This window comes from Manacus candei, unplaced genomic scaffold, assembly GCF_025592945.1.
Source record: "Manacus candei isolate 608988 ecotype Guabito, Panama unplaced genomic scaffold, ASM2559294v1 h1tg000070l, whole genome shotgun sequence".
Lineage (NCBI taxonomy): Eukaryota > Metazoa > Chordata > Aves > Passeriformes > Pipridae > Manacus > Manacus candei.
Genome location: NW_026138118.1, coordinates 393,188 through 413,006, shown reverse-complemented (window position 1 = coordinate 413,006; position 19,819 = coordinate 393,188). Strand labels below are relative to the sequence as shown.

General features: G+C 54.7%; 2 protein-coding genes across 3 annotated transcripts in view; one reads left to right on the top strand and one right to left on the bottom strand.

Annotated features, from left to right (window-relative positions):
- Positions 1 to 1,799: 1,799 nt before the first annotated feature.
- FNDC5 (fibronectin type III domain containing 5) lies at positions 1,800 to 18,282 on the top strand. Of its 2 annotated transcripts, XR_007907693.1 has the most exons (7): positions 1,947 to 2,132; positions 10,902 to 11,017; positions 11,326 to 11,524; positions 13,032 to 13,124; positions 15,697 to 15,830; positions 16,519 to 17,105; positions 17,729 to 18,282. XR_007907693.1 is itself a non-coding variant. In XM_051807399.1 (6 exons), exons 1-6 carry the CDS (start codon positions 2,054 to 2,056, stop codon positions 16,558 to 16,560), a joined length of 663 nt encoding a protein of 220 aa, XP_051663359.1. In that variant the 5' UTR covers positions 1,800 to 2,053; the 3' UTR covers positions 16,561 to 18,282. The 2 variants fall into 2 exon arrangements, 1 of the variants encoding a protein (XP_051663359.1); XM_051807399.1 differs by having other exon boundaries at positions 1,800 to 2,132; positions 16,519 to 18,282.
- LOC127479882 (uncharacterized) overlaps positions 7,198 to 19,819 on the bottom strand; it is a 25,953-nt gene continuing 13,331 nt past the window's right edge. Inside the window, exon 5 of the mRNA XM_051807388.1 lies at positions 7,198 to 7,389. Within this exon, the coding sequence (XP_051663348.1) occupies positions 7,275 to 7,389 (115 nt within the window). The 3' untranslated portion in view covers positions 7,198 to 7,274. The remainder of the gene's footprint in view (positions 7,390 to 19,819) is intronic.

Sequence of the window (19,819 nt, the reverse complement as noted above, 5' to 3'; positions counted from 1 at the left end):
CCCTTCTGTGGGAGCCTGGGAGGCAGTGGGATGACAGGGACCAGTCCTCTCACAACTGTCAAGAGCAGTGGGGGCAAAACACCGGCCCTCCCATGTGTTGGGCCCCTCACTGTTGGCATAGGACGGGGTCCAGCCAAGCTGGGAATTACTGGATTTGTGTGACAATTCCCTCCATCTCGCTGCTGCTGGGGGATTTGGAGATCCCTGTGCAGAGACTCACTGCTGTTGGTACGGAGGCACATCCTACTGAGACCTCAGCTTTGCATTTCTGGGGCCAGTTTGGCTGGACCTGCCTCGGAACTGGGGGCCTCTGGCTCTGCTCCAGGTGCTCAGTCCATGGAGGAAGCACCAGCAGGAGCCCAGATCCTGGCAGTGCCTCCTGCCCAACCTCGTGCTCTGGTGAGGGAAAGCCCAAGGGAGGCAGCAGCCTGGCCTGCAGCCACCCCTGCATGGCTGTGCCCAAATCCTGCTCCCTCGGCCGAGCTCACCCAGCCCAGCCACGTGTGGCTGGATTTGGGGTGGGCGCCAAGCTCAGTGAGGGGCTGAGCCTCCCCCCTGCCAGTCCGGGGCTCCTGCTCCTCCCCTGCACCTTCTCCACTGCTGAAGTGATGAAATTTTAATCTGCTGCCAGGCAGGAGATGAAAGGGAGGCACCACAGGCGCTTCCCTGGGATGCAGCCGCTGCAGCCCCGGCACCGCGATGGGGAGCACGGACACAGCCACTGTGCTGGGAATTGTCACCACCCAGGCTGAGGGAAGAGGGGTGCAATGACGTGGGTTTGGCAGGACAGGGCTGTCTCCTGGCTCTGGTGGAGGGTTTTTTTCTCTTGGGCAATGGGTGCCTGTCGCTTCTCTGGGAAGGAGCTTTGGTTGACAGGGAGACACTTGGAGCTCTGCAGGATCTCCTCTACACGAGGGGACCTCTCAGCTTTGGGGTGTCTCACTGTGACCCCCAAGCACGACAGTGTCTGTGCATGGACTGAGGATCCCCAGCACTGCTGCAGGAGGGTGGGTGGTGGCAGAGGCTGCCAACACTGAGCCCCTCACACCTGATTCACTCCCCCCCTTCATCCAGCTGGATGGATGAGTGGAGAGAAACCATTGGTCCATAAACCAAACCACAGGGACCCCATTGATGCCACACCCCCAGGCAGGTGGGGACAGACAGACAGGCAGTCAGTGATGCTGCCCAGACCCTCGGCACAGGCTCCAACATCCACCCCCTGCAGCACAGCCGGGTGCTCCCAGTCAGACCCATCCGTGCCTGCTGGAACCTGTTGTCCCTGCCCGGTGGCACCAACCCCGTGCCATCACAGCCAGCCCCTCACAGGAGCAGGACTCCTCACTGCTGGTGGGTCACAGCAGAGGGGTCGGAGCAGGGACCCCCAGCCGGTGTCCCATGATTTGGCAGTTGGGGTCACGGCTTCTATTCCCATCAATTAGCGACCGTTAATCAGAGGGTGTCGGTTGATTAACCTGGAGGCTAATTCCAGAGGCTCATCTCACCCTCTTGTCACGGAATTCAGAGCCTGGCGACTCGCAGGTGACACCCCGGTGGTGACACGTCCCCGCTGGTGGTCTCGGGTGGGAGTGGGACCCCATCCCCTCCCCGCGGTGTCCCGAGCAGCCCCGGCAGGGCCGTGCCGGGACCTCGGCGGGGGCGGGAGGGGCGGGACGGGGAAACTGAGGCAGAGAGCGGGGCCGTGCCGGGCGGGGGGCCCGAGCCGCCCCCGTCCCACCGCCCCCGGGGCCGGGGGAGGGACCGGAGCGGGGCTGCCCGGCGCTGCAGCGGGCGGAGCCGGGGCTCGGCGGGGCCGCCTCCCGGTCGAGCCCAGCCGTTCCGTGCCGTGCCGTGCCGAACCGAGCCGAGCCGGGCGCTGCCGAGCCCCGCCGAGCCCCGCCGCACCGGGCGGCACCGGCGGCCCCGGCGGTACCGGCCCCGGCGCTCTCCGCGGTGCTGAACGGCTCCGCCGCGCCCGCAGGACGCGCCGCCGGCGGGGCTCGGCCCGGCACGGCCCGGAGCGGCTCGGCCCGGCCCCGAGCGGCCGCGGGGGATGGAGCCCTTCCTCGGCTGCACCGGCGCCGCGCTCCTGCTCTGCTTCAGCTACGCCGGTCTGCGCCCGGTGGAGGCAGGTACGGGCGGCCGGGCCCCCGGGAGCGGCTGCCGGGGGTGCGGGGAGGGGGGTTCGGTGCGGGGAGATCCCCCCCGGCCGGGGGAGCGGCGCGAGGGGACGAAGTTTGGGGTCGCCGGGACTTGGTCGGGATTTGGGTGCAGAAGAGGCGGCGGTTTCGGGCGCGCAGCCCCGCGGCACCGGGCTCGGGGAGCGCCGGGCGCTCGCCCCCGCGGGGTCCCGGCGTGGGCGCTCCAGCCGGGCATCCCCGGGAAAGGCGGCTCGTGGGGATGTGCTGTGGGGACGGGGAGAGCGAGCCGAGCCCCTCGCCCAGCGCTGGGCACGGAGAGGCGAAAGCTCTCGGGCACCTGAGCAGCGGCACCGGTTCGTGCCACTGGGATGAACGGGAGCAGAGGGGGCAAAGCCAGACCTGCTCTGCCGATGCCGCGGCACGTCAGCCTCGGCAATCCCCCTGCCCGGCTTACCCCCGGCTGTCCGGGGCACAGCTGGGAGCCCTGTGAGCTGGGGAAGCACCACGGCCCCAGAGGAACCTCCTCTCCGGGGGCACAGCACGTCCCAGCCCCTGGAAACCAGGCCCCTCCGAGCTGAGCTGGGCAGTGGGGGATCTTCGGGGAAGGCAAAGGGCCCCATGAGCTGGACCTGATTTTGGAGCGACCAGGACGTGCTCAGGTCCTCTCCTCCCTGCATCGGCCGGGATGAGCCTTGACCCCAGCACCCTGTGTGGGTGTAAACTGGGCAGTGTTGGTGCTGCTCCCCAGCCCAGACCAGCCGCCCTCCCCGGCTCTGTGCAGGCAGTCGAGGGCTGTCTCCTTCCCTGGCTGCAGGATGTTGGTGGAACAGCTGCTTTGATTTGCAAACCGCTGATTGCCAGGATATCTTGCATTCCAGGAGGCTGGGGGTGACTATTGGGGATGCAGGAGCTCCAGGGAGTGGAAATTCCTTTGGCCAAGTCAGCCCCGGGAGTTGCTGGAGTTACATCCAGCCTTGTCAGGGCTGCAGCAACCCCCCCCTCCCCCCGAATTCCTTCGGCTCTGACATCCATCCTTGGCCTCTGAAGTTGCCGTTTCACAACTGACAGATCCGGGGAGATTAATGAAAACATTCCCGAGAGGAGGGAGCGATGAGGAAAACACCGCGGCACAATGGAGGCGCCTGCAATTGTGACAGCCCTCCAGATCTTCTGCAAATTAGGCCACTTCCCTGCTCTTCCTTATCCTTGAATCACCTCGGTCAGCAACTGGGAGTAAACACGGAGTTGTGCCCCTGCCCATAACCACCTCCTGCTCCTGCCTGTGCCCCGAAGTGTCCGTGCCACGTTTTGAGCTGGGCAGCTCCGTGGGCACGGAGAGCTGCCCTGTCTCATGGGCACGGCGCGTGCTGGGGAGGCAGGAGGCTCAGATATGGGCTCTGCTGGACCTGGGTGACCTTGGTGTTGGGCCACACACCCCTGCTGCCCCCTCTCTCTGCGTGTCTCCTTTGCCAAGGGGGGTGATGAGCTCTGCCCATGCCCCGGCGAGGCAGCAGACTTGTCCTGTCCCTGTTTTTCAGAGAAGGGACAGTGGAATGAGGGTCTGGAGTGGTTTTCCCAAGGTCACACGGAGGTAGTGGCAGCACCACCACCAGCTCCGTGTCCCCAGCTCCACCTGATGATGTGGCCACCAGGCCACTGAGGCTCACAAGAGTCACTGGAAAAGCCCATGGAGAGGAAATCATTCCCAGGCAGGGATGGAGGCTCGGGGGTCCTTTCCCTTTGGACCCAGAGCTTGTGCAAGTGGGTTTGAAACAGTTCCCATTGTGAAAGGTTAAAGCTGCTGTTCCCAGGAGGGAACTGGTGCAAATTCCCCCCTGGCAAAGCCATGGCAAGGGCGAGTGAGGGAGCAGCACCGAGCACAGACCCTGCTTTGAGCAGGGGTTTGGTCAGACAGGACCATTTTTTGGCAAGGTGATGCCAAGGTGAACAAGAACTGGAAGCAGGACCAGGAGGAAAAAGTAGCTGAGAAATAACCTCCTTACCAACACTCTTTGACAGCCCTCAGCATCCCACCTGTGTGGGTGACCCCTCCAAGTCATTCCTGCTGCTCCCTGTTCCAGAGGGTCCCTGAAGAAACACTCGGGATGGTTGGCAAGTCAGAAATGGGATTTGATTTTGCCACAGCGTTGCTCTGCCTCGTTAGTCTGAGTTAACAAAGAGGGGGGTGAGCTGGGCTGGGCTCAGGGCACTGCTGAGGGCTGTAAGAGCAGCAGGGAGATGATGAAGGACCCCAAAATAGGCCATGGCCCCTGCAACTTTTTAGGGCAAAGAGCATCTCTGCAAGGTGCTGGCCCGGAGAGCAGCTCAAGTCGGGTTTGCTTTTGTGAGATGGAGGGCAGAGGTGACATTGCCAAGGTAGAGGTAAAATCTCCCCAGCCAGCACAGCTCCAGGCCCAGTTCAGCTCTCAGGACCTGGACTGGCCTCCAGTTTGAGGAGCCCCTTAACAGCCCCCCCCCCTCCACTGCCCAAAAAGGGGCCAAACCCGCCTGGCTGGATTCTGGTCACTGCTCAGCTCCAAAGTGTGTCCTCACACCCCAAGCCACGCTGCAAACCAGCCACCTCCTCCTCTGCTGAGGTGAGTGTCCGTCCTCACCCCCTCCCCAGGCAGCCCCCCGGCCTCAGGGGGGAAGGAGAGCAAAGCAAAGCTGACAACCTGACTCCAGGTGCTGATTCCTGCCCTGGATGTGTTCACCCTGAGCCCGGGGAGCTGAGCTCACCCGTGGTGTGGCAGGATCAGACCGAGCCACAAGCTCAGCACACACGGGAGGGAGAGCAGTGATCGCTCTGAGAGCTCCCTGGGAACAACAAACCAACCCATTCCGGCCCCTTCCCTCCATCCCGGAGGCCACGGAGGTTCCTGGCCAGCTCAGGGGAGGCGTGAGCACTTTATTGATTTCTGCATTCCCTGTGGGAGAGGTTTAATTGGAGTGGGGAGGTTTCTAACCTCCGTGTCAGCCTCTCAGCAGGGATGCTGCTGCGCACGAGGCAGCCAAGGTTGTGCCATCCTCTTCCAAACGCTGTCTCCTGCTGGGAAAATACCCGTGGAAAAGGGACATCCTGCCCAGAGAGATGTGCTTGCAGGCATTAACCGTGCACAGGGTCCTCCACAGAGTATCATCCATGTGCTGGTACTGGACACGGCCTCGTCCCTCGGAAATTTATTGCTAAATAAACCCCTCCTGGTTTATAAAGTGCCCAGAGGCCGAATTAAGGCCTGAATCAAGTGTAATTCAGTTAAAAGCAGAAATGTGTTGAGCAATGAAGCTGCAAATCTTTTCGTGTGCAGTAAAAAGTGGGATACAAGAGCAGAGCTGGGCTGGGAGCAGCCAACAAACTCCTGGGAGAGGTCTGGCACTGGCATCCAGCGCTGTCTGGGAAAATCCCGGGCTTGCTCAGCCCCTCTGCCTCTGATTTCTCTGATATTACAGAGGGGTGGGCTTAGAGGAGCTGGAAAAGCCCGTGGCACCCAGTTCTCCACAGACATTCAGGTCCCAGGTAAACCATGCCTTGATGGCAATGACTCTGCTGTGGGTTTGCAGCATTAAAATCCAAAGGGATTGAAGGGATCCAAGGGGATCCTGCCTGGCTTTGGGACTCGGGGACCCCAAGGTTTGGCAGTGTGGGACTCTCCAAAGCAGAAGCACCCCTTCCTTCTGCCCTGAGGGATTCCCAGCAGCCAGGCTGGACACAGAGAGCATCTCCATGCTCTGTGAAAAGGCTCCATCCTCCCTGACAGCATTTCCACCCTCAAGTTTGGGCACCTGCTCGCTGGGAAGCGGCGGCAGAGCCGAGGGGTGGGCGGGAGGGGGCTGGCCTATTAATATCCTGTTTTTGCAGGGAAGTGGGCGGTCAGCGGGAAATAATTGCCTCTTTCCCAGCCCAAAGAACCACCAGTTGGTCTTTCTGCTCTTTGAAATTGCCAGAGCTCAGCAAAGAGCCCCGCTCCCCACGGGGCCGGGAGCGGGATGATCCCTGCTCCCTCGCACTCCCCTGGGGCTCCCCTCATTAAAACCCTCGGGAACGCTGAGCAACGTGCCAGCCCTTCCCACACACCCCATAAAGCCAGCAAGCAATTATATCCACTGATGGGATCCATGCTGGGAGAGCTCAGAGAGGCTCAGAGAGGCAGCAAAAGCAGGTCTGTGTGAATCCACATGCCTGAGAACATCACATGGATCTCACGGATGCTCCTTCCCCTTGCAGGTCGTGTCCTTCCATCTCCTGCATCTGTGGGCTGCAGGGATAAAGAGCTGCTGGGATTTAAGGCTGGCATTCACTGCTCCCTGCAGGAAAGGGCAGCTGGCAGGTGGATGGCATGGAAGGAGCTGCTTCAGAGCCTCGGCAGGCACTCGGCTCACTGGACCATGTCCCTGGGGCTCTGAGGCTCTGAGCCCTTCCCTGCAGGAAAGGAGCTGCCTGGGAGAGGAGCTAATGGAATTGGGAAATGCTGGGAGCACAGCATAGCCTCAGCCATGTGGGAAGCAATTCCAGGCACCTCCAAGTGGTTGGAGTTTCCAGGACAGTTGAATTCAGAGGGAGGTTTTTGGGGCCAGGCTGGGCCCCTTGGCTGGGGAGATAAATCCAGGAATACACTTTAATTCCAAACCTATAACCCAACCACAGGACTTGGCCGGCCCGAGGTGACCTCCAAGGGTGTGATATTTCCATAGATTCCTCCTTTCCTTCAGTGATGCCTTTGTGGCCCGGGAACCTCCCTGATCCTACAGGTGCCAGGCAAGACACCCCAGGGTTTGGACACCCCCTTTTCTCACTCCACCACCCCCCGATCAACATCCCCCCTTTCCCAGGTGACAGCAGCAGTGGGATGGAGACAAATCTTCTCCCTGCTCTTTCTCCCACCCATCCCATCCTATTTACAGCTCCAGTGGTGGAGCTAACACACGGAGCAGTGGTTGGTCTCCTCTTCCTCTTCCCCCACAGTGGCCGCTGTGCCCATAACAAAGCCAGGGAGGAGCCAACCCAGGGCTCTGAAGTGTGTGGGGGGGTTCTCTCTCTCAAATCAAAGTCCACTCATAACGAGGAAAACATTTAATGGGAGGCTGGAAGGGGTTTCTCAGGATCCAGAGGGGATTAGGGATGATCTCCAGGGCTCATGTCTTCCTGCTGCGCAGCGGCGGCGCCGACCTGCACCTGCCAGAAGGGTTCCAGGTGAAGAGGGAGGCAGAGCTGGGACACCCAGCCCTGGGGGACCTGAGATTGCGGATTCTGTGGGAAGGAAAGGAGACATGGCTTTAGAATCCCCGGCTTTGAAGCTGCTGCTCGTGTTTAAGAGCCTTGATTCCGCCTTATATCATCAAGGCTTCCCCTTGCGGGGGGGCGAGGGGGGAGCTCAGTTTCTGCTGATGTGAGAAGGGGAGTATCTTTCCATCCAAATTCGGCCAAACAGATCCTCTGCCAGTTTGCAGAGTGGGATTTGTTCCAGCAGCATCACAGCTCCTGCTCTGGGATGAAGCTAAACTGCTAAACCAGGAATATTGCACCACACGGGTCCCTCGAGGACCAGACAGGGAATGTGCTGCCCTCAGAGATCCTGGAGTAAACAGGTAGAGAAAGGTTTGATCCACAACATGTTCCCTGCTATCCCTGCAGCCATCCCACCCTCTGTGCCCGCTCCCAGAACACCAACACCTTCCCTGGCTGCCACAGGCACAGCAGCAAAGTTTCCAGGAGTTGCACATGACTCTAGGAGGAAGCAAAGGCTTGGATTTGGCCCTGCTAGAGCTGCTGACCCCCTGCAGCCGGCTGGGAAGCAGGAATTACACCTTCTCCACCTGATCTCAGCCAGGCTGGCACTACAGAGAGCTGCAACGGGCCCAGGGAGCCAAAAGTCACGTGGAATATCTTGGAACAGTGTTTGGATTTTAGGAAGTCGTGATCTCATTGTGCATCTCCCGGGAGCGGCCAGAAAAGGATCCTCACGGGTGAAAATTTTGCTTCCAAATTATTCACTCAGCTCTGGGAGCAGGAAACTCATTTCTCCTGGGTTTGTATTTCTGTCAAACACTGCTTAACTCTCTTTTCTTAGTGCTTTTTATGCTGGTTTGACACCACTGATTTATGTGTAGCTACTCCTAATCTGTGGTAGTGCAAGGGAAGGCTGTCCTAGATTCCCAGATTTTAGAGCTGCTGACTTCAACTAGTCTGCCTCTCTCTCAGGTATTGCTTCAAGGGGGGTGTTCTAGAATGTTCTTGACCACCCACATCAGATGATTTCTCCCCCACCTCCATTCAGATTCTGGCTTTGCAGGCTTTGAGCTCTGGGTTGCAGCTTTGCCAAGTGTTCCCTCCTGCCTCCACCTTCTCCCACCACTTCCCAGAGGGTTCTTTGCTCTTCCCCAGCTCTTTAAGGTCTTCCCAACTCCCCCACATTTTATGTCATCGGGAAACTTGGACACTTTTTATGCTGTGCCTCCCTCAAGGTCACAAATTTCAAAGGGGACTCAGGTACCAAGCGCAGAGTGCTGCGTGTTCCCTTTTCCCAGCTTTTTCCCTGATCTCTGCTCTCTTTTCCTTGGGGTTAATTAATCTTTTCCAAGGCCTCCTCAACTTAAGCTGAGTGGTAGCTCCTGAAAAAAAAAACCCACCAAAATTTAGCTCCTAAAAATACCCAGGGAAGACAACCACGCCGGGATTCAACGGTGCAGAAGTGCCCGGCTGCAGCTGGAGACTGTTTTGTCTCCCATCCCTCAACTCAGTCATGTCCCCTCTGTATGTTCCAGCAAATTCATCAGGCATGACTCACAGACCTTCCCTGTGCACATTCCTGTCTGCTGACTGCCCCTTCCTAAAATTAGACCCGACTCTGGTTGGTTCAGGCACGGGGGAAGGTGAGAGATGCAGAGCCACGTCCCTTCCCTGTGCCACAGCAGGGAGCCGGGGCTGGCAGGGGTTGGTGCTCGGGATGGGGAGGATGATCCATCTCCCTCCTCGGCTTGTCCTTGGCTTGCAGGGGAAGGTGAGGATGATGAGTGTTTCCTCATGAGTGTTTCCTTCCCCCAAGAGCTGGCAGGGGAACACTGCCTCATTCCATGAGGGCCAGCCCCTGGGAGATGAGAATGCTCTGGGTCAACACCGACTCCATCATCTGCTCCAGAGGGGAATGACACATCCCCTGTGAAATCCTGGAGACCACAATCACTTGCTGCTCCTCCTGAAGTCCCAGGTTTAGCCATTCAGCAATGCTTTTGCTCACTGAGAGACTCTCTGGAATCAGTCTGGGTCTGATTCTCGTCCAGACATCCTATTCCTCAGGGACTCCCTGGTGGGTGTGGAAGGAATGAGGGTGTTGCTCTGTGAGTGTAGGACAGCACTGACCTTCAGCTGGGGAATTCTGTGCTCCTGTTATTTCTCTGTGCCCAGGGGAACATTCACCAGGAGTGATGTCAGTTGTTTGGAGACACTGACACTACAGCTTGAATATTTTCAGCCACATCCAGGCGGCTGGGACTGACCATAAATCCAACAAGTGTTACTGGAGATGGGCACACGTGCTTCCCTCTTTTACTGGTGACCTCAGCCCCGGCCCCAAAGGGGCTGTGCAGTGATTCTAATGCCACAAAATTATTATCTTCTTATAAAAGTCAGAAAAAACATTACTCTTCCTCACCCTCCTGGGGTTATTTAGAGCATTTACTGCTTTGGGTTCAGGGCACAAGCTGGAGATTGTGAATTAAATGTGACCAGAGGAGAGGGAACAGAGTCCAGCTGGAAGAGCTGTGCCAAGTTTATGATGTAAAACCTTCACCTGAGATGCCAAGAAGGGCTTTGGACTGTGCAGCTCCCTGGGGAAGAGGCTCTCAGGGAGGGTGTGCAGGAGTCCAGCTCTCCTTGGCAGGGCTGGCAGCTCCACAGGGCCATTCTACTGGAACTAGGAATAAACACAGAGCCTCAGGCAACTGCTTTCCTGACCTGCCCTTCTCCCAGTGCAATATCTCTCGGTGTGTCCTGCCAGCTGTGGGTGGATGATTGCTGGATTTCCTCTGACATCGGCCACGAAACGTGTACGAAACATTTTCTGCCAAACTTACAGGGAAAAGCAAAAGAAACACTCCCAGTTACTACTCCTGCATTTCAAACCTCCAGAGTGCTCATCAAAGCATTCCCTTTGCATACTTCCCAGGCAGATTTTGCATCTCCTCCCAGCTGTCACTGTCAGACCGTAGTAGGGAACAACAGAGAGAACGTGGAGCGTGGCTGGGAAGGAGGAGATGAATGAGCTGCTCAGGGCTTGGCTGTGTTGGTAAAGGAACTCTTCCCAAGGGTCAGTTATTTCATATGCAGAATCATGGAATGGTTTGGGTTGGAAGGGACCTTAAAGATCATCCAGGTCCTCTCCCCTGCCATGAGCAGGGGCACCTTCCACTAGCCCAGGTTGCTCCAACCTGGCCTTGGACACTTCCAGGGATCCAGGGGCAGCCACAGCTTCTCTGGGTAATCTGTGCCAGGGCCTCCCCACCCTCACAGGGAAGGATTCCTTCCCAATATCTAAGCTAAATTTCCCCTCTCTCAGTTTGAACCTGTGCCCAGTGACACTCATACTCTCAGCAGAGACCTCCTAGAACCTCACTGGGAATCGAGACCTGGAGTACCTGCAATTTCCAGGTCCCATATCCAGAAACAAACCCAGGAAGGACCCCGAGGAAGGTCTTTTCCCACTCCCTTCCTTGCTCTAGCTCTGTCTCCTGCCCCTGTAAAGGCTCTGCTCTCCCTCCTTGCAGACAGCCCGTCGGCTCCAGTCAATGTCACGGTCAAACACCTGAAAGCCAACTCGGCCGTGGTGACTTGGGATGTTCTGGAGGACGAAGTTGTCATTGGATTTGCAATTTCCCAACAGGTACAGTGCCTACAGTTACTCAGCTCCAGTCATGTTCATCTTCCCCCCCCCAGGTCCCCTCGGTGCCCAAATCCTCGTGCTGCAGTTTAAGCCCATTCCTTCTTGTCCTGCCCCCTGTGGTCCGAGGGGATTTGGCTCCTCATCCTCTTTGCAGCGACGTTTCATGTGCTAGTGGCTGCAGAGAGGGAAGGGCCCGATGGGTCCCCACGTCCCTGGTGGGCAGGGCAGGAGGCAGGTGGCCTTAGGGGACAGCAGTGCACACGGGGAGGCCTCCCCACCACTCTGTGCTCTCCTCTCTCGGCTTCCAGAAGAAGGACGTGCGGATGCTGCGCTTCATCCAGGAGGTGAACACCACCACCCGCTCCTGTGCCCTCTGGGACCTAGAGGAGGACACTGAGTACATTGTGCATGTCCAGTCCATCAGCATCCAAGGCCAGAGCCCTGCCAGTGAGCCAGTCCTCTTCAAGACCCCCAGGGAAGCTGAGAAACTAGCCTCTAAAAATAAAGGCAAGTGTGGGTGAGTTCCTGTGTGGCCCCCGGGATGCCCAAGGCAGCGCAGGGCTCTGCAGAGAGGAAACAGGATCCTGTGCAGGGAGAATGGCTGGGATAAACACACACAGGGGGCTGAGTGTTCTCTCACAGCCCTCAGGGGACAAGCAGGATGCCTCAGGGTACCCAGCAGACAAGGCTGAGGGGTGCACAAGGTGACAGGGAGGTGCTGCCAAGGCAGGCTGCTCCTCTCTCCCGTTTCAGATGAGGTTTAACAGGCAAAGTGAGGAGGAGAAGGTTTCCACACTGGGAGCTGTGTGTCCAGCTCCCTGCAAGTGGAGAATGCCAGGGGGAAATTCCTGAGCAGTCTGTGAACTCATGTGGAACCAGCCCCCTGGATGGCACTGGCACTTGTGGGACTCGAGGAGTCTCCTGTGCTTGGATTCCAGGGCAGCAGGAAAAAAAATACCCCAAATATTTCTTAGATTTGAAATATTTCTGCCAAATCACAGAAAGCTGAGGGTGGAAGGGACATCTTGAGATCACCCAGTGCAAAGCCCTGCTCAGGGCAGGTCATCCAGGATCACATCCAGTTGGGTTTTGGATATCTCCATGGAGGAAATCAGGCACTTCCTCACTGGCAACTCCTTCACCTGTTCCTCTCAAGCCAAACCAGATTGTTGAGGGGTTTCTGTCAGCAAGAATCCCTGCTCCAAAAAGGGCCTGGGAGTGCAGGGCTGTGGCACACACAGGTCCCTGTTTGCCTGCTGAGGATCCAGCCTGTTCCAGGGCATTTGGCCATGGTTCCAAGGACGTTGCAAGTTCTTGATTCTTTCTATTAAAAGATTTGGTGGCTGTAAATACTGAATTGCTGTTCATCTGAAAGCACTAAGAGGAGCAGTGCTCCCTTCCTGGGGGCCTGAACTGTAATCTTCTTAGTGCTTTGAAGCCAAGGAGGCGAATTACACCCCGCAAAAAGGCTCTGCTCATTTCTGAATCCCAGGGCTCCACTGCAAAATATCCTGCCAGGCTCCAGGAACTGCTGGAGCCTGCAAGGCTTTGTGACAGCCACAGACAGCACTTACAGGGACAGAGACAGCAGAGCCACCACAGGGACAGGTAACATGTGGGCTCACCCTGTGGCAGCTCCTGTTGATCCTGTCCCTGCTCTGTCCCTTCAGGATGTCACAGAATCAGAGAATGAATCACAGAATCATGGAATGGTTTGACTTGGAAGGGACATAAAGATCACCCAGTCTCACTCCTTACCATGGGCAGGGACACCTTCCACTAGCCCAGGTTGCTCCAACCTGGCCTTGGACACTTCCAGGGATGGGGCAGCCACAGCTTCTCCGGGCAACCTGTGCCAGGGCCTCTCCACTCTCCCAGGGAGGAATTTCTTCCTAACATCCCATCCAAGCTGCCCTCCTGTCAGGGTGAGGACTCCCTCAGAGCTGTGACCCTGACACGCTGCAGATTTGGCTCAGGGTGTTTGGTTTCATGTCTCTCTTTCCCCCTTGTGCAGATGAGGTGACAATGAAGGAGATGGCGAAGAAAAACCAACAGCTGCGAGCGGGGGAAATTCTCATCATTGTTGTGGTGTTGTTTATGTGGGCAGGTCAGTTCAACCTCTCCCTCAAAAGCATGTGATATCCACAGAGTATCCCTAGGGATGGATGGATGGTTGGCTTGGTTTGCACGTGTAATCATGGAAAGACCTGAAAAAAGACCCTTCCTCCCACCAGGAGTGTGGAGTACTCAGCTGTAAGGCTGAGCAGTGCCAAAAGCAGGAGAATCAGTGGGTCAGGTCTGGTCCACCAGGAGTAGATAATGGACTTGATGGAGCCAATTCCCAATGGCTAATCCTGTAATCTCATTTTTTTTCTGGAATGATCTGAATATAACACCCTCAGCCCTGGAATCATGGACTGGTTTGGGTTGGAAGGGACCTTAAAGATCATCCAGTCCCACCCCCTGCCACGGGCAGGGACACCTCCCTCTAGACCCCGGCTGCTCCAAGCCCTGTCCAACCTGCCCTGGAACACTTCCAGGGATGGGGCACCCAAACATCCAAGGGGATGCCTCGAGCCCTTCAGATGATACAGGGCATCTGTAATTATCTGGATATTATATGACTCCAACACTCATGCAAAACAGAAATTTAAGAGTCTCACTCTCCACACCCACTATTTTATATATATATATATGTATATACATGTATATAAATGTACACACTAAAATCTACTTAAAACCAATTAAAATAATGGAAGCATATGGAAGAGTTTTCCAACAAGAGCTTGGCACCACATGTCAACAGATCTTACAGGAAATTGCACCTAGGGGAGATCTCACTTGTGTTTTAAGCCTGTAAATAGGGAGAGGAAAACCCCTCCAACTGCTGCTCTGTCGGTTTAGTGTGTCTGAAGTGGCTGTTGTTTGGAAATTACACCCATGAGTTAATGGGAAGTCAAGTTTGCACAGGTTTGTTCTCTGTTCAGAGCCCTGGTGTCCCCTGACTGCCTGTAAAACATTAATGATCCCACATTTGCTCCCTGAATGGCTCAGGTGACCCGAGGAAATCTGGTAGGGAGGGAAATTAGCAGCAGGATAAATCTGTGATCCATAACAAGACAGCCTTTGCCACTCGTGTTTAGTTCCCCTGTCCCAGTCAAACTACTTTCTCACACACAGAATATTCCTCATCACAGAGGGGGAAGGAAGGATTAACTATGTCCTGCAAAGTTCCCTACAAGTGTATTACATTTTTTTTGCCCTTATTTGCACCTCCAGAGCCAGGGCAGAAGTTATTCCCAAAGACAACAACCACACAAAAACCTAAACTAAATTAAAGGGTTTCCAAAACCTCTAGTCCATGATTTTTTCAGCATTTATGCCAAGTTTTACTTGTGCACATCCAAATTTAAATGCCCTGCCAGGAAAAACAATCATGAATAATTACATGGAGCGACTGAACAACTGATTCATCTCCCCCTGTAGAATAATCTGAAACTCAGATCAGCTGGGAACAAAGAATTTGCTAATCCCACAATTTCCCTTCCAGACAGATGACTTACATTTAAAAAGGAGAGGAGGGGGGGGGAAGAATCTCTCTGCATCGAGTGGGTTCTTTACAAAGTCTCAGTGTAAAAAATCCCTCCCTCCAGCTCTTAACCTGCCCTGTGTGATGATGTTTGAGCAAATCCAAACTGGAACCAGTCTGTGCCCAGGGCTCTGGACTGAGCCAAGCCCCAAACTCTTGTGCTGTTGGTGTTTCTGACATTTTTCGTGGCACTTTACTTCTTTGTGCCTCAGTTTTGCCCTCTGGGATCACAGAAGGTGTGACCCTGGCAGATGTTAACACCTGCTCTCCGAGGATCAGCCCTTTGTCCCCATTCCCAAAGAAAGGACTGGGATCTCTGTGCATGTCAGCAAAGCCTGGGGGCAGCTGCCATAACCACAGCTCAGCTCACAGAGCAGTTTGTGGTGATCTGGTGGAAGTTTTACACACATTTTGCTATTAAGGAGTGTTTTTCAGTAAGGGAAAAGCAGCATCTGCCTGGACCTACTTAACCTACGTGTCTGGAATGTGCAGGCAGAGATGTTATTTGGTGAAAGCATCACAAGGAAGCTTTGGAGACAGACATTTGCAGTCTTCTTACGTGCCATGGCTGCCCCTGCTTCCCTCTCCATGTGCCTGGGCGGGAGGAAATTTCCACTTGCAGCCTGTGCTGCCGTGGCTGTTGCACATCTGCAGTTGTTGTCCTGCTGCTGGCACACAGGACCTGCCTCCCCTCTGCCAGCTCCAGCTCCTCTTCCCCTCAGAGGACAGAGATCAGAGGACAGGTTTTCACTAACCAGAAATTCCAGGAGCCCCTGTGTTTGCAAAGCAAAAAACTCCCATCGAACCGCAGGGGTTGGTTGTTGGCGTGAGGGCTTAAAACACTTGTCCCATTTATTAACAGGGAAGTTGGAACATAATTAAGCTTCTGTCCTCCTGTCTAACTAGTTTAGCATGGAATTAGGCACGGGGGAAGGAAAGAGCCAGAGGGCTGCCTGGCTGCGTTAGAAAATGATCCCTGGGAGGAATTGTGGATGCTGCCGAGGAGGCACAAAGGCGGCTGGCAAGGAGGGATCTCTGATCTCGGCAGGCTGAGCTCGTTTGTGTGATCACTGATGGTTTTTCCTGTCAGGGGTGATCGCCCTGTTCTGCAGACAGTACGACATCATCAAAGACAACGAGCCAAACAACAGCAAGGAGAAAGCCAAGAGCGCCTCGGAGAACAGCACCCCGGAGCACCAGGGCGGGGGGCTCCTGCGCAGCAAGGTGAGAGCTGGGGACAGGGCACACAGCCCTGAATCACCCAAAAACCCTGTTAAACACCCCCCCTGCAGCTGGGATGCGGAAAAGGAACACCCTCCACCCCCACGAGCCACTTCGTGCTCTGAGCCAGCCAGCCATGCCTCTGGATGGGCCTGAATTGCCATCAGAAATCAGGATTTAACCTACAATTCTGAATTATCTGAACACCTCTGGAAGAAAAACGAGTTCCTGGGGTCCTTCCACAGCCCTCAGGTGGCACGTGGCAAAGAGGACACTGCTCTTGTAATTAACTGAAAGTTAATCAGCAGGAGCACTGGCTGGCAACACGCACGATGTCAAAGGTTTGTCACAGCCTTAGTAAACAGGCTCAGCTTAAAACAGGCTCGAGCCTGTAATTTATACCGACTTCTTTCAATTAATTTAACTTCCTTGTGTTTCTATTCTCTCTGGCACATCCCCACCACTTCACATTTATTTATTGTTTTAAACAGTTCACTAATTTCTGCTCACTCAGAAGCAGTGAGGAACCACAGAAGCCTAAGGCTCAGCTCTGGCCCTTTTTCATCATCATGAGGGGACAGGACAAGAATTCTCACAGAACCTGACCAGCACAGTGCACTGACCTCTGATGTGGGTTGGTTTTTTCCCCCTCTATCCATCCTTTCTCCCTTTGTTTCCTCTTCTCTCCTAGTTTCCAAAAAACAAGCCCTCAGTGAATATCATCGAAGCATGACAGGCCTGTCACCTGATCGATGGACTCCATCCCTCACTCTCACTTTCTGCCTCTGAGCCGTGATGACTGGGGAGGTGAAATATTGTCAGAGCGACCTGGAAAGAGACCCAGTGATTGTCACCTGCTGGCAGACATCTCCTCCCACCTCCTGCAAAACATCTGGCCAGGAAGGAAAATCCTTCAGAAATCCCTGACACCCAAAGAAGACGGAAAAGCATCGGTGAGACAGGTGCTGCCCCGGACTCGTGGATCACCCGGGCTGGAGCAACGTCTCACACGCTCCTTTCCACCCTCACGCTCCGTCTTCTGGGACAACTTTCCTGCCTCTGGGAATGCAGGAGGTTTTTGTTGTGTCTTTATTTGGTCTCACTGTCACTCCACCCTGGCAGAATTCCCGTGAGCTCGGGCACCAGGCACCGACACCCCTCTCCGAGCAGGGATGGAGGGAAGCTCATCCCAAACGCCGCCACCGAGCCGAATTCCGGCTGCTGCGCGCTCTCGCCTCGCTTTGCTCATCGATGTGTGTTGTGTGACACGTCTCGCAGGTGGGTTTTTAGAAACAAAAGAAAAAAGGCATCCCCCAGTTTCCATTCCCACCAGGAGAACCTCCCCTGGTTGCAGCACATCTCTCACTGCTGCTGTCTCTCCTGTCTCACACTGGTGCTCTTCACCTCAGAAAACCGGGGAACACTGAGGCACAGACAGACACGAGGGGACACCAGAAGCTGTTATTTAGCTTCCAAGGATAATTTCAACCATTTTCTTCATGGTATTTTTCAGCTGGGCCTGAGTCCACCACCAGTGTGATAAAAGGTCCATAAAAATGTAGCCAGTCAGCAAAAAAAAAAAAAGAAAAAAAAAAGAAAAAAAAAAGACAAAATACCTGATGATACCGGTTGCTATGCAAGGGCTCCAGGGGCAAGAGCTGTTTGTTGTGGAAGGCTCTGGCCTGAGGGACCTTTTTCTGAGGGCTTAGGTTCTTAAAATGCTTCTTTTAGCAGGGTTCCTGTGGGAAGGGCTGGTTCTCCTGACAGTGCCTGTGCTATTTTTGTGGTGTTGGAAGGGCAGGTATCTGCTGGAGACAGCCCTTCCCAAAAAGGATGAGGATGAACGGGAAAGGGGCTGGGATTCTCCTCTCTCTAAGTGCTTGATGCTTGCAAGCTGACAGGATCCCTGGGATTGCTGGTGCTCTGGAAGCTGGTAGATGCAGGACCATCATGTGGACAAGATTTACTCTCTGTAGTGTGCCATGGGGTATCTGTATTTATTTAATTACTCCACGAGACCACTCCATATGCACTAGGGGATGAGGCAGGATCCTACTTGTTCCATCCAATGCCAAGACAGGTTGGCCTGAGTAGGGTTTGGATCTTGTTACAACAAACCTGCACTCAGATGAGCCTGGGTTAGAAGTCCCTGCAAAGAAACAGGCTGGCAGGAAGGACTTCAGCCATCTCTCCTCTTCCACTGGCACCAGCCTTTCCAAAAGAGCTGGTCTGGGAGAAAGGCACAGGGAAGTTTGCTTGCAGATGTGTTGGTGAACAAGCAAAGGCTTCCCTTGTGCTGGCTTCAGAAGACAGGCCAACCCCAAAGGTCTCTTCAGTGGATCCTTTGCCAGAACATACTCCTCCATCACCAAGAGGGAGAGGTCAACACCTCTGATACAGACAGAGCAATAAACATTTTATAATGTACAATAAAAGATTAAAGGCATCTCTTGTGTCCTTGTAACACCTGAATTTGGTAATTTTATATTCACCTGCTCCTAGCAGAACACACCCCACAGAACTGGGGGGCTTTCCCTGTATTTCCCAGTGACTAAACCCAAAATGTCTGGGTGGGGAAACCCAGGAAGGTTCAGAGTTCACTCTGGCTGCAGGACAAAAAAAAAACAAACCTGCACCATAAATAGCACCACAGCCATACCTAGCAAAATCCTTCAGACACGGCTGTTATCTCCTAAAGAAAGAAACAGCATTTGGAATCCATAGCCCTCCAAAGGGAGATTTGGGACAGATGGTGCAGCATGTGCAAAATGATAAGGGAGATGCTCTCTCCTAATCCGGGAGCAGACAGCCAAGCAAACAGCCCTCAGAAGGTGCTCAAGAGGAAACTCACCCGGGTAATTTGGCAGGTGGGGGGGTTGTGTGGCTGTTTTTAAAGACAGTTGTCCCTGGGAATGAAGACCAAACCCCCTCTGTTATTCCCCACTGACAGGTTTAAGCCATTTCTTTCCTAACAGAGATGGGACCACTCATTTGGTAGAAGAGAATTAAAATGTAAAGGGTTGGTGTCAATATTCACACCAGGACAGGGCAGGAGGTTCCAGGGTCATCAAGATGCCCCATAACTGCAGGGTTTGAGAGTAAGGAAATAATGCTGTTAGTGAGGAGAAACAAATGTAGCCTGGCAGCAACTCAGCTCAGAGAGAGACTCCAAGCCACCCAGTTCAAGAAAATATTTTCAGCAACTCAAGATTGAAGTGATGCAACAAGACCACGCTTTGGGAAAAGGTTCTCCCCTTATAGGAGAAGAAAGTTATTTAAAATCTCGCTTTTCTGAGGGTCATAAACATCAAAGCTGTTTAGGTATTAAATTCCAGTGTCACCCATGAGAGTCCCACACCATTAAGGCTCTGGGCCTGTGTGAGTTCAAGCCCATCTTTAGAACAGAGACCTCATTCCCAACAACAGCTGCCAAAAGATACTCCTGAGGTGTTTTACAGTCAATAAAGGGAAGGGATCAGGGAAAAATAAACCCAAGACACACCGAGGGAAGTCATGCTGGGCCACAGCAGAACATACCCCAAAGGCCACCCACGTTCCCCGCGTGTTTTTCCCTGACTGCTGATTTTGACTCATTGTTGGAGCAGGAGCTGGAAAAAGGAGGTTTCAATAAATACTAAAAAGCAGCAAGTGGGAGTGGGCTGGCATGACAGGGAGCCCAGAGAGCCCTGCAAGTGCTGATTCCCTGCTGATCTCTAAAAGCAAAGGGGAGCAGCCCCCCAGCAGCCCCTGGGGATTAATCCCACTGATTTCCAAGAATCAACTGAGCAGAGACCGAGGGCACAACAGGAGCAAGAAGCTGCAAACAGAACCCTTTGCCAGCACACTCAGGGCTGGCAGTGTTTAAAGTTAAGTACCACTTGCCTCCATCCTTCCAAGCACTGTAATATTATGCCTACAAGTACAATTTAGCCAATATATTCCTCCCCCACGAGTTTAGGAAAGCGGAGCCGCGGGAGGAAGTGTGGAGCAAA

Bases quoted from the DNA above. Each gene is read 5' to 3' on its own strand.
- FNDC5 (XM_051807399.1), top strand. From the start codon at position 2,054: ATGGAGCCCTTCCTCGGCTGCACCGGCGCCGCGCTCCTGCTCTGCTTC. The intron at 11,525-13,031 runs GCAAGTGTGGGT...CCCCTTGTGCAG, and splicing joins ACTAGCCTCTAAAAATAAAG to ATGAGGTGACAATGAAGGAG. The intron at 13,125-15,696 runs GTCAGTTCAACC...TTTTCCTGTCAG, and splicing joins GGTGTTGTTTATGTGGGCAG to GGGTGATCGCCCTGTTCTGC.